Source organism: Ambystoma mexicanum, chromosome 3q, assembly GCF_040938575.1.
Source record: "Ambystoma mexicanum isolate Mex_15411 chromosome 3q, UKY_AmexF1_1, whole genome shotgun sequence".
Lineage (NCBI taxonomy): Eukaryota > Metazoa > Chordata > Amphibia > Caudata > Ambystomatidae > Ambystoma > Ambystoma mexicanum.
Window position 1 is genome coordinate 153,229,764 of NC_090926.1, and position 14,332 is coordinate 153,244,095.

Sequence of the window (14,332 nt, forward strand, 5' to 3'; positions counted from 1 at the left end):
ATTGATGGAGTGATACAATTTACGGTTGCGGTACACTACCTCCATGGCATGTGGGACCACCAATTTCACATGGGTACAGTCGATGGCACCAATGCAACCTGGAAAGCCTGTCAGTGAATGGAAGCCAACTTTGGTGTTGGAGATCTCCTGGGCAGTCCGTGGTAGGAATATGTGGTCGCCTGTGTGCTTCAGGAGGGCATTGAGCACTTGGTTCAGCGTACGTGAGAATAATGGTTGTGATATGCCATGCATCTGCCCTACTGTGTGCTGGTAGGTGCCTGTGGCCAGGAAGTGGAGCACAGACACCACCTTCAGTAGAGGGGGGATGGCGGTATGGATGTCTATGAGGCTGGCAATGTCGTTATGTATCATGTCCACAATGGTGGTGATGGTGTCCCGGTCCAGACGGTACAGGGTGTGGATCTGCTCAGGGGTTAGGCTGAATGGACTGGCTCTGATTTGAGGGATTGGGGGCTGCCTGTGTGGTACAACTGCCTGCACTGGTGGTGCATGCTGTGCCTGCCTCACCCTCCTTCTCCTCCTGCGTCTCCTCTGTGCTGCCTGTTGTTGTTGTTGTAGTTGTTCCTGGAGTTCCACTGCAATCATGTCCTCCAGCCCCAATATAGCTACTAGTATTGGTATCATTTTGCTGTGTGACTGGGTGTCGGAAGGGGTGGGGGTGTGCTCCTTTTGTGCTGGCCCAGTCTACATTGCCTCCACCTTTGATGATTGTGTGCACCTGTGGCAGTTGGGAACACTGCACATGGCCGTTTACGGGTGGTTCGCGAAGGCGGTATTTACTCCATGCTGGTAAGGTACTTTTGGGCTTCAGTAGGCCGTTATTTGCATGTCCGCCTGACTTGTGTTCAGCTCCTGTTTACGCCATGCTGCTATTGCCGGCATGTGAGGTCACGTGCCCACGCCAATGCCGCTATGAGGTCCCGTTATTTACGTTGCCGCCAATAACGGGTTGGCGGGTCGTAATGGAGCGGAGCGGTAAGCGATGCCGGTAACCCTTTACCGGCATCGTTTTTCCCTTAACTCCAACCTCGTAATGAGGCCCACTGTCTTTAAAATGCAACGCAAAAGGGCTGTCACTTGGCCAGGCTCGGACTGGCGTATAGGGCAATACACCCATGGCTGAACCAAAAACGCGAAATGCTGGTGTGGGCTACTTTTTTGGCCAATGTGGGCCAGTGTGATGAGTTACTTCACCAATGCGTAATAGTTTTGACCACTATTGTCACTGATTAAATATTCTTTAAAATGCATAATTTGCATCACATTTTATCAACACAAAAACTGCTTGGGAACTTCTCAAACAGTCTGTCACTAAAAGAATGAATTGCCATTTGCAATTGTGGGCTACTTTTTGCTGCCACAAAGTCTCCACTCCACATCTCTCTCAGGTGGCTTTGTGTGATATGTTGTGGTCATTTTCTTGTAGTGTGGCCAATTTACCAACATTTTTGGTAACATTAGTGGCAGACGGCTTTTGAACACATACACAGCACACAAAAATGACAACTTAGTAGCACCATTTTACCATTATATATGCTTGAACACTTGCCTATTAGAGGTCTATCCAGGCCTTGTGCGGCAAAAGGCATGCAACCCTCCCAATGCCTTGATACCAACAAAAGAGAGTTCACATAAGAGGTCATCACATGTCAAATGTGATACAAATATATGAAAAGGGATGAGGGGTAAGCACTTATGAGTAGAAGGAAAGTCAAGAAGCTCATCACCCAGAATGGCTGTTACAGGTACTGTGAGCGCCAAGCCCACATATAGGACAAGCAATGAATTGGTCAGTGACGTGACACCCTTAATAATGTAGGGCAACTGAAAGACAATACTCGGGTGGACGAGAAACACCATCTAGGATGCTAGCGATAACCACAGACCCTGCTGATCAAACTGTGACCCCGAAAAGCCTGTAGCTGCAAATGGAGGATACCTTATTTATTTTTTATTTATTTATTACATTTGATTATACACCCAAACCTGGGGTATCACGGTGTAGGTTACGAGGTTAGAGTGGAGCTTTATGGTTCCAAGGGAGGAAGAAGTCAGATGACAAAATAACAATGGCATGGTAGTTACAAAGCCAGTCAGGGTTAGCAGCAGCGTAAACTTAGAGTTATTCAGCAACATGTGGGGATAAACAGGGCTAATGAAGGCAGACAGGTTAGAATGTGTTGCCAGGTTTTTAGCAGTTGCTTAAAGTGAGTGTGGGAAGGCGTGTTGCTTATGTTCGACGGAGTGAGTTCCAGATTCTGGGAGCTGCTACAGGGAAGCTGGAACCTCCTGTTATTGCGTTCTTGAAGCGGGGCATGAGTAAGTGAGTGCTAGAGTTAGGTCTGAGAGCTCTAGTTGACGTTTTACAAGTAATTCATTGATTAAGATATGTAGAGGCGTTTTGGGGAATGCATTTGTGTGTGGTGGTGTTTTGTGTAGTATTCTAGCTTGTATAGGTAGCCAGTGTACCTCTCTCCTAGTCTGTAAGATGTGATACCTTTTTGTTGATTCCAAGTGCTGCTCTTAGTGCTTTATTTTGCAGTAATTGCAATTTGGCAAAATTTGTCTTAGTGGTACCTAGCAAGAGTATATTGCAATAGTCTGCTTTAGACAGAATAAGGGCTCTTGCTAGGGTGATGCAATTTTGTGCAGTGAGAAATTGTTGACTAAGGACAATGAGTTTAGCCGTGTAGGCGGTGGATGAGGTAAGTGAGTTGACATGTTGGCTCATGGCGAGGCTTGAGTCTAGGTATACACCGAAAGTTTTGACTTGGTTTGAGATAGGAATAGGAGTCCAATCTGTAACAATAGATGTATAGTCTTGGTGTAACCTTTTCAGTCGAGCAGGAGAGCCTACAATGAGGATCTCAGTCTTTTCACCATTGAGGCAGAGACTGTTGCCATCCAATTTTGGATGAGAGAGTAGATTTTATTTATGAGACTAGAGTCCTGTTCTTGATTGCCTGTGATTGGGATGAGTATATGTGTATTATCCACAAAGTATAGTTTACTCCCATGTCATCTAATGCTGCAAAAGATAGTTTACAAGGGCTAAGTAGGAATAGTGATTACATGACAGAGAGGAAAACATAGGCAGCACGAAGAAATCTCACACCGCACCTAACAATAAATAGGGAACAAAGGAAGGAGCACAAGGGAAAACCAGGAACAGACCGGAAGAGAGAGTAATGGAGAAAGCTATTGGAAACACAATCAAAAGCCCACATCCTCACCCCTCCTCACCCAGGGAAAAAAGAGAAAAGGGGATATAATAAGAATTCACTCAAAGAGGAACTTCTCAGGGATCAAGTTTACAGTGCCGAACACAGCAGGCGCAAGAAACTGTAGAACAAAGCTATACTGAGCTGTTCAGGAATAGGAAAGCATTGTAAAGTGCAAGCCCAAATAAAGAGGAAACCTGGTATGGCAATCCGGGAAGCAGCAATTTCTAATAAGCAGACACAATCCGAAATCCAAGGGCTCAAGAACAAGGAACAAGAAGCAAGGAACAAGAAACTCACACAGACACTTACTCGCCTCCTCCCTGCCACGCAACAAGCACTCCTCCTCAACCCACACACCTACACGTACGTCCTCCCCACCCCTTCCCTTCACACTACAAACGCTCCCCCTCAACATACAGACAGAAACTTACCTTTCAAGTTTGCGACTTCCATCTTCCCGTGCTCAGACCGGCTGCGCTTGACAGCTCCTCGTGCGCGACATGGGCATGACAGTTCGATTTAGACACACCGCACAAAGCGGTTTTTATTTTATTTTTTAAAATAGAAGTTTTTACTGCAGACCAAATAGAAAGCCGTTACTCTCAGCCATTATTGCCACTATCAATTTTAAATTGGCCCCCCACAATGACATCAGACTAGAGAATTAAGTTACTAGCAGGTTTACTAAATGTGTCGTATTTAGAGTTACCGCTTGAGCTGAAATCTCTTGGAAACTGTCAGGTGCCCTGGCAGAACATGAAGGAGAACTTCCCTAGCTTTTAGGTCCTCTCAAATGTTCCCAAATTTAAAGAGATGTACAATACCGCTATTTGTTTTAACCTCCCATGAAGCACTCGGTGCATAAATTAGTGTTCACTCTTTATTCAATACAATGCTTTCTCTTTTCTCTGTGCAGTGGATCCTGATGTCAGACATCCAGTTGCATGTGAGCCCATCTTCTGAAAAAAGCGGAATGAGAATGCTCAGTGATCCAGCACATCCCAGGCCTTTATAATATACATACAGGAAGCTATGCTGGTTACATTCAATAAACATATAAAACATAAAATCCCATTTATATATATATTTATATATCACACTTTGCTCTGAGTATGCAACTGATGCATGTTAAATACATGAGAGCCAGCGCGTGAGCAGAGTTTTGGCATGGCACTGTCATGGCTGCCCTGGGATTTATTTGAGCAGCGCAGCACTTCAAAAAAGTCCCTTTTCTTTCTTTAGGTTTAGCTGTTTCCAGATGGGGAGGGCTGCAAACTCTCCTCTTGTGAGTCCAAAAGCAATGACAAAGTCTTCTTCCGAAAGATAATGCTGGGGAAATAAATCAGAAATGTCACTATAACGATGGATGAGCAAATTTACAGACCATCACGGTGCACTTGACAAACTATTCAACCAAAATCAAATGGATGCTAGATCTATGATATTTTCATATATAGTTTATAGTCCTAATGCAATGAAACCTATTTTAAATGCCCTTAACCATTAAAATCTAAATTGCTAATCGACATGGAATCCAAGCAACAAGTAGACACACATTAAAAATATTACTGCTTAAATGATGCACATTATCTTCCCACATCCAATAACTTCTCAGCTATGTGTATTAATATGCTACCTAACCTCTCATAAAATCACATTTTCATAAAAAGAAACCAACCAAGGAAACGCTCATAACTCTTTCCTTGACTTCAAGGAGACATCACTTGATTGACTGACTGGCCTCTTATCCCTCCCACCACCTCTCCTACTCCATCCCATGGAACCCAAACACCTCCTAAAAAGACCCCTTTGAATGGCAGTCCCCCAATGAGCAGTCCTGGGCCCACTCCTCTTCAGGTGCGTGCCTGCTTCCAGAGCAAGCTCGCCTAATCACTTGACTTTCATCACCACCTCTTTGTGGATGACTCCCAAATCGTTTTTCTCCTCTCCGTCCCTTCTTCCCTGCTATCTCTGAATGCATCCCCATTGGCCTCCTGACAGTGCCATGAACTCCTCCAAGATGGAAGCCGTGTTCTCCCTGTCTCCAGTGCTGACCCCACACTCCATCTCCGATCTGTTTCCCTCATGAACTCCTCCCTCCTTCATCTAAGGCTCACAAACTTGGGGTTCTCTTTAACAGCAATTTAAGACTCCAGTTTTTCATAGCAGCTGTCACTCATGCCAGAATGAACCTTCTTTATGTAACACAAAGCTGCCGCCCACCTCACCCACAACTCGGCAAAACGAATCTCTGCACTTGTGCTTAACAAACCTGACTAGTGTTCATTCCTGCTCCTTGGTCTTTCCCTTTTTCCTTCCCCCCCCAAGGAAATGTTCACAACTTTGCTACTTGCGCTCTCTACAACCTACCAAGAGCCTTACCCACCTCTGTACACCGACACCCATGCCGGATGGCTCTCAAGGCAGAATCACTCTTCTTGCGCCCCTCTACCTTGCTGAGTGCATCTCTCACTACTCTCCATCTTGTACACTGTGATCCTCTTCTCTCTACAACATTTCCACCCTATCCCCTTTGCATCGTTTTTGGCTCCTTCCCTCTACTTGCCCGCCTCCATCAGAATGCCCTCCCACTAGACATTAAAGCCAGCCCATAGGTGGAACTGTTCAAGAACAGACCTAGTCCCCACTTATTAGCCAGGAAAGACGTGCCTACCATCTCCCATCCCCTCACCAATTGATCCTAGACTGTCTCTCCTGTAGATGGCACACACGCGTGTACCTAATGTCCTGATATGTTTTGGCACCAGGCCATTATTGTTTATTTTATTTATGCCACTCCTTAGTCTCTGTCCCCGGTCTATGTCATCATACCACCTTTATAAGAACTGGTTTACTCTCATTCACCCTCTATTTTAAAAGCACTATACCCAGGAATTGCCCCGGTCATCTCTAATGCTTCCTCTGTGCATCATTTGTGTTCGACATGACATCCTTGATGTTCAATAACTACAAATACAACAATACAATAAAGGGTAATGGAAAATGTGTGTCAATAGATGTATTTTGCTCATGCTGACATTGGGAATTCTAATTATGGTGGAAACCTGGATCCTTCGTAAATAAACTTATTTTGAATGTTGAGAGATTTGAATATGCAGGTTACGCGGCGGTTTCTTGATATTAAGCTCATGGTTTGACAGGAAAAACATTGACAAAATATTTGAAAACAATATTAGGGTTCTTTTGTTTTGTTTTATTGGGCAAGGTTTTCTGCTGCAAAAATAGCTTTGTCATGTCCAAATTTCTGGAGGAATAATGTGGTAAATTGCAGCAAAAGCACAGAAAAGAGGCTAGCAGTGATCGATTAGTTTGGCCAGTGGACACATGTAAATGGTGAATATGAGGGGGATTGAGAGAGGATTGACATATGTGGTGGATCACATACTAATCATTTGTCTGTGGTTGCCAAGACATGGCTGGAACCATTCCAGTGCAGATCCAGAAACACTCATCTTTTCCTTTACTCTTACTACCAAGTATAACGGCAAGTAAATAAGAACTACCCGATGTCCTTCATCCATGGACATGAGGAGGACCCATCATATACTTGTTACTACATTTTCTCTCAATGTCCCAAAAACTTACTGGTAGTCATGAAGTAGTTTAGGCAATTACGTCAACTTCTGAACTTATATAACTTAGCCCTTTAATATTGTGGTTCCATTCTTCTCCCTGGTTTAGGGTGCAGGACCTAGGGACCCATGTCACCTCTCCATTTGGCCATAGAGCTCGATAAATAAGCAGGTTTGGGAAGATGTCACCTAAGGTGTCTTAGCATATAGGCTGAACCCCCGATTTAGTGTCTTGTCTTTGATTCTGTCGGCCCACTTGACTCCAATAGATGCCAACGGCATCTAGCTATATCAGGGCTAGGTTTTCCTTGAATTCTTGGTTTCAGGTCCATGCCATAGCCTTTGCTTGTTGTCCCTTTTTTCATCCTGGGCTCCCCCTGCACCTCCCCCGTGTCATTGTGGACTGATCTAAGTAGGGGGGGGAATTGCTATCAATTGATGGCCATGTATCAATATTTCATTGCCTGGACCTTGTCTCAACCCAACTTGAGGTGTAGTGTTTCTGTGGAAAATGCAGCTTGTTGCTTCAGAGATATGACGTTAGCCTGTTCATTGTGATGTTTTTTTAAACATTTTTTTTACTGTTGTATGGTAAAATTAATAACCTTTAACAAATTACAGAATACAAAGAGTACAAGGCACACCAATAAAAAAGACACATTACAGTAAACAAATCACTAAAGTTGACACAGAGTAGATGAATTTGTAATACAATTAATTTAAATACAGTTAAAAGAAAGTAACATTTTCTAAAGTGCATCATGCAGGTTCACCTGAGTCCTACGGTAAAGATTCTAAAAAGAAAAAAGATTCACAGCAAGCACCATTGAGGTAGATCTATCAAACAAATTGATTCTGAATAAATAGATTAATAATACCGTTTATTGGAAAAAAAGATAACCATTTCTAAAGTGCATTATTCAGGTTCAGCTGAATCCAACTGTAAAGAATATAAAAAAACAATAACTGCAAGCACCATTGCGGTAATTCTACCGGACAAATAATAGTGCCAAATTCTCTTATGTTGACTCAAAACAAACAAATTTAGATATCTCTTGAAATATACTGATCTTCTACCATGCAGTGCTACACAAGATGTAATTAGGTGTTTCAATGTTTCTGGTTCAGTCTCATCTTTACAGAATCAACACCATCCCATGCTGGGATGCAACAGCCCATATCATACTAGGAGTTCCTTGGTTCGATAAACATTCCAACAAAATTGCAAGAAACCCCATCTGATTTTTCTGTTGGGATGTATGGCCAGGTATGGGTCAAGAATAACTGACTTCTTATAGCCTCTACTCAAATTAATCATAGAGCGGTATGCGTGCAAACTATCAATGGTAGAACACCAGTCATAACAATACTATAACAATTTTACTTTTCCCAGGTTAGCGGTCATCTCAGTATCTGAAGACCGTATTGTTTCTTACAGATCAGTGCAGATTGTACAAAAGTCATTTACATATGTGTCCCCCTTACTAACCAAATTGATCGAAGATCTCAAAACAACAAGTTATATTTTGGACTTAAAATTTTATAATACAGACTTAACAATTGCCACCAGGCCCTGGCTTTTAAAGAATAGTTACCAAGCTCGTAAATATCGCAGAGATGGGAACTCCATTGGGAAGTTACAGAATCTTCCTCCAAATCATACTTTCAAGAAATGGTAGAAATTCAGTGACCCATGTTGCCAAATATTCACACCTGTATAACATTTTAGGGACAATCTTTCCCTCATAAAATTTCAATGTAAGGATCAGGGTAAATAGTCCAAACTTTGAATCCACTCTGCACATCTGGTTCAACATTTTGGGTCATCCGAGTTTTTAACCATTCTTTGATGCATTGTTTTTGCAGTTTGGCTGTAATGGGGAAACCCAAGTCAACAAATTGATCAACTAACTATATTAACTAACTATAAGTATGGCGTCAAGACACCATTTAAACTTAGGGGGATCTTGAGCAACGAGCATCGCATTAGTTATGAGTAAATGAGAAAATGCAGTAATCAGATGCTGAAGGCCTAGTTGTGTGCAGTAAAATAAAAGAGAATCATCTGCATATGCCACCACATTACCTTCAGATTGCCTATTTTAGGGGTGGCAAATGCAGCAGGAGATAAGGTGTCACCAATGTCTGACATATAGAGGTTAAATAGGCAGGACGAGAGCACGCAGCCCTGCCTAACCCCTCCTAAATGTGTTGATCCTACGGGATAAGCCTCCCTATCCTTCATATAGGCCAATTATAAGGTGTAATAACCCATCTGGACTACCCCATTTCTCTAACTTCACCCACAAAAGACCCCTATGGACTGCATCAAAAGCGGCCGTGATGTCTGTGGTTGTAAGGATACAGAATCATACTTGGTTGACCATGCTTGCCTCATAGTACATTTTAATACCAGGCCATTTAATGATGTGCCCAGATATTTACGAATACCAGTCTTCCATTTAGAAATCCTGCTACTCTTGGACTGCCACTTCTCCAAGTGTTCCAACAGCAAGGCCGCAAAGACCTATAGAATGTTAGTTGAGCGGGTCCAATCGCGACCCTTTTTTAAAAACTGGCAGGATATAGGCGGTAGACCAAGTATTAGGGAATCAGTAAATTGAAGCAATTTGGGCAAATATTATAGCCAACATTTCCACCCAGATCTCTGGCAACCATTTATTGGGTCCAGGAGCATTTATTATTTTAATGATCTCTTCTAGTACAACAGAGTTCACTCTTAATTTCCAAGTAGTATCGTGCAAGTAAAATACCCAGCTCTTGCTGGCAACTTGATATTTAGGCAGGGCAAATATGGTGTTATAAAGTGTAACCCAAGTCTGCTCTGGAATAGGATTTTGTTGACCAACCAAGTTGGTATTTCCTGGCTCATTTTTTACTCACCAAAAAGTCTGTGAATTTTTATTAGACAGGATTTTAAGTATACGCTCTGCTTCCCTTTGGCTCCTCAATGCTCGATTGGCTCTCGTACAGTTCTTGTATGCCTGCTTTTTTTGTATGTTCTAATGTTTTACTAGCAAATGCTAAGTCTTGGATCTGTTTATACCTCTTATCTCGGCTCTCGTGATTCTTTTCCGTTTTGCAGCCTCGCCATCATAGAGATGCACATGTTGCCTTCTTGAACCTATAGGCAATGTGGCCACGTAGAGACTATCATCTATAAAATCTTTAATAGAGCCTTCAAAACTATCCACTGAAAATGAGAAATGTAGGCGAATTAAGTTATTCAGCAACATTTATATTCACCCAATGAACTGTCTAGGTGGCTGTAAGCCACCAGTAATGCATTCAAGCCCTTCCCAGGCAACCCCTCCAATTTTAAATACTGTCAACAAGGTACAGTGATCACTATGATCAGAGGGATGGATAGAAACCTGGGTACACCTCTCAAACAGATCTCTACTAGTAAATATGTAGTCCAATGTTGACTGTTGGCTGCCACTATGCCTAGTAAAATAGCTCGGGATGGCACCGCTAATGGCTCCGTTCAACATTATTAAACCAATCCCAGTCAAATATTTGGACCAACAATACCCATAGTATTCTTTACCCGTTGGTTTTGGTAATAGTATGGCCGTAGGGCACAGAGACAAACATGAAGCATTTAAATCTCCTGACAGCAAAATTGAGCCGTCCAACAATTTATTAATACAACCAGCGATCTGGTCAATGAATACCTTTATATTACAAGAACGGGCGTGCCAGTACACATTCAGAATTGGTATATCTATAACTTGATCAACTGGGTTGCCAAAATACCATAATGATGATTCATACGATCAATGATGGATATTGTGTGGGTAGATTTCAACAAGGCTAAAAGGCAACCAAAAGACCGACCCTGTAGATTATTTTTAGCAGCCTGAAAGTTAGAATCAGAACCATCAATTACTGGCATAGAGGAGAGCCACGTTTCTTGCAAATTTAGAATGAGTTTAGATCTAAGAAAACGGCTCACCACCGAACTAGCAAACAGATGGATATGGCTGCTGGCATTCCATGATAAAAAGGAAATTTGATGCAGATCAATGTTGGAACTATTGGGAGAATGGGCCTCATTATAAGTTACAATGGTACCGTTAAGCTTGCCGGTACCGTTGTTACCAGACCGGCAAACTACGAGTTCTGCTCGCAGGTGCCTTCCTGCCCGTCACGTCTGACCTGGCGGGTGTACCGGCACCCGCGAGCAGAGCATGTCGGATGCACCCGCACCATTCTGAATGGTGCCGGTGCATCGACCTTCCCATTCCCATTGAGCCCTATGGGGATAAAATGGGAATGGGGAGCATTTTATTCCAGCGCCAGCAAATGTGCAATTACCAGGTCCAGCGGGCCATAATGACCTGGTAATTGCCCATTTGCGGGCGCCGGAAGAAAAATGATACATGCCGCAGCCGTGCTGGTCTTATATTGAGGCCCGATGTGTTAAGCCAACTTCCCCCGGAAATTCATTGGATCTACACCCACAAAGTGCACCAGAGATCCATGACCTGTCCCTAGTTTGGTTGATGACATTTGGGTCATTTCTAAAGCTTGTATCAATCGTTCTGAGGCTTGGTCTGGGTGCAGGGAGATCACGGTATCTTTAGGCAAAAGAGGAAACCGACCACCCTCGCCAGCTCCGTTCCTATTAGAACCCCTATCTGAATAGAGAGATATATCGAAATTGAACATGTGTATGGTGCTAAATTCACTCATAACTGCCCCCATGACTATCCTGGAGCGAAAATAGGCATCGGCCCTAATAGTTCTAAAGTGATCGAAAAAATTAACCCTGTCAATGTCTCAAGATGTGACTGTGTATAGAGACAAAATTACTGTGGATAGAGAGAATTACATTCAATAGATGTAAGATATTAGTACAATTTAGAACCACGTGTTTGTTGTCAGGTACAACTCCTTCGAGCAGGACTTTAAGGTTCTGATCACAGTTTGAGTCACCCATGGGGCGAGTAGTGCTACCTCGCTCCTGAGTCCTAGTCCTATCGGCCTACGGGGAACTGCTGATCTGAATCTCCATTTATCATCTCTCTCCCCTTAAAAACCTTTAAATAAACTAAAGGCCTTTGATCGAGAGATATGCGCAGGATCACCACTGCCTCTAGGAACATCATGACCAAAAGGAGTATTGTTCATATATTTGTCTGTTGTTTGAAATCAGGGAAATTACACAATTTTTTCAAGACAGGGTTGTACACTGGCCTGATTGAGGAGGAAAGGATTCCTACATGCAATGGATGGTAAGCTGACATTATTACCAGGAACATCTAACTCAGTTGCAGCTGTAAATAGCTGTTGCATGTTGGAATTCATGTTTGTGGGTAGCAAATGAGTCTGTGTCAAAATCAATACCTGAAATTGAGGTAGTGGAAACAAATAGGTATACTATTACTCATAGTAGTCATTTGTGGCGCTAACATTGGTAATAATTGCCTTGTAGGGTTCATTGACATAGAGACCTGACCAATATTCAATGGGTGAGCTGTTGAGCTCGCACAAGGATGAACTGCTTCCTAAATAATAACACTATAAAACCCACTTTCTTTCGTTGGGATTTCAATCAGTGCCATATTAATAGCAACATTGTCCTCGAGGACCTTCCTAACCAACAGTCTTTTTAAAAAACAGATAAAAAATGTTTTGTGGCTTGTTTATTCAGAGACATGTTTTTCATCTTCCTCAATTGTTTGCCGCCCCCTTTAATTGATGCAGTTTGATTGTTAGACCTTGAATTAGATTTTCCACATGCCTTTATGTTCCCAACCTCATTGACTTCTCTAAATGTGGAACGAATGGTTGTAAAAACAGAAGGATCAGTGGAATTCTCCACTAAAATATCAGGGAAGGCACCTATTGTTTGAGCAACTGGCAATAATGCTAAACCAGCAAATAAGGGTCCATCATCTCTATTCGGATGGACTTTGGTCAATGAATTGTCACTAGACAAGGAGGCAGTGATAATTTGCGTATCGACAATCACGTTATCATTTGATGCACCATCAGCTAACGCTTCCTCTAAATGCGGATAGGACTCTGTGGTTAAATGTACATTGCTGCATCTATTTTGGAAGTAAACTTCTTTGCTAAACTCTTCTGAATTCCCGACGGCAGCAATTCGTTTTTGCTGATTACATATAAACTCTTTAAGATTACTATGTGCCCTGATGTTGTCAAACTTAAAAAGCTACGACTCAAGCATAGCAGAGTGTGTCTTGGTTTCTACCTTAATCCCCTCATAAAGGGAAATCAAGACACACAAAGCCTGCCTCCAGTTTGTTATCAACATGTTTAAACAATGTCGAAAGTCTGGAAAGGGGAAGTTGGGCAGGTGTAGATGCTTGGGATGAAGACGAGGATTCAGCTGAAAGTGAGTGCATAGCAGAAAAGTCTGGCAGAGAGCCCAACATTGAGGAAATGCTTCCTTTTTCAACGTTTGACACAATATTTGGGTTCCATGTAATAACGTATTCCACAAAAATCTCGCCATGCAAAAATATCGCTGAAAAATGGCCGTTTTTCGTGGTGACATTATTGCATGGAACATGTGGGGGACACCCCCTCAACCCCCAAACTTTTTTTTAACTTTTTTTTTCATTTTTCTTTTTTTTAAAAACATTTTTTTTTTTGCCCCTGTCCCCATATACATGGTCACCCAAATAATATCGCCACAACATTTTCCCGGCGATATTATTTACGGCGACCATATACATGGCGATATTATTACCTAATACCAATATTTGGAGTGATCAACACAGCTGACTGAACTGTGGTAAGAATTGGAGCTTCATTAACGTTCAACCGCAGTTGGATTCCAGCTGAGGAAAATTATTTCAAAACTTGGACAACCGCAGGTGTCCTATAATTGCTCGTTGAGGCTGCTGAAAAAAAGTCAGTGATCTTACCGAAAATAGAAACTGAAAATTGACTTTTTGGTTGACAGTAAAACTAGGAGACACGCTAACCCCCTCTTGTAGGCCCAGGGATTGTGAGTGTCCTTCACCTGGGGAGAGTGAGAGGGGGAGTCTAATTGCCAACATCTCCTGGTCTGAAATTGGTGTAAATTTTGCAGACTGTTGTGTGGCCTCTGCTTAACCGCTGCGTAGGTTGTACATGAAGTTGGAAAGTACTGAATACAACTATCGATAGTGCAAAAATGTATCCAAATGCATTTCACACTGGGAAAAAAACACCAATACCAGAATTCCACTTGTATTCAATAAAGCTGCCTTACCGTCAAACTGCCCAAATGCACTGATACTTCAAAAGCACTCACTTTGCGCATGCTTTGTGCTGGGGGAGTGGTTTTATTGCCTACAACAGGCAAGATAAGTACAACCGAGCAGACCGCTCCCAGGCTAACTAATCAGCTTCAGAGTGCACAAGAGCTGGAGAATGTCCAAATGTGAGGCTCTGTTGCAGGATTTCGGGCAGGTTCACGTTATGTGCTTGGAAAAGAAAGTATTACTGCCCAAA

General features: G+C 42.5%; 1 protein-coding gene across 4 annotated transcripts in view; it reads right to left on the bottom strand.

The window, feature by feature from the left end:
* Nucleotides 1–4,111: 4,111 nt before the first annotated feature.
* AVIL (advillin) overlaps nt 4,112–14,332 on the bottom strand; it is a 289,148-nt gene continuing 278,927 nt past the window's right edge. For 3 of the 4 annotated variants that reach the window (XM_069653362.1, XM_069653361.1, XM_069653363.1), the window contains one exon: nt 4,231–4,574. In XM_069653362.1, the coding sequence (XP_069509463.1) occupies nt 4,461–4,574 (114 nt within the window). In that variant the 3' untranslated portion in view covers nt 4,231–4,460. Of the gene's footprint in view, nt 4,575–14,332 lie in introns of all 4 variants that reach the window. The other variant, XM_069653359.1, reaches the window with a different exon arrangement.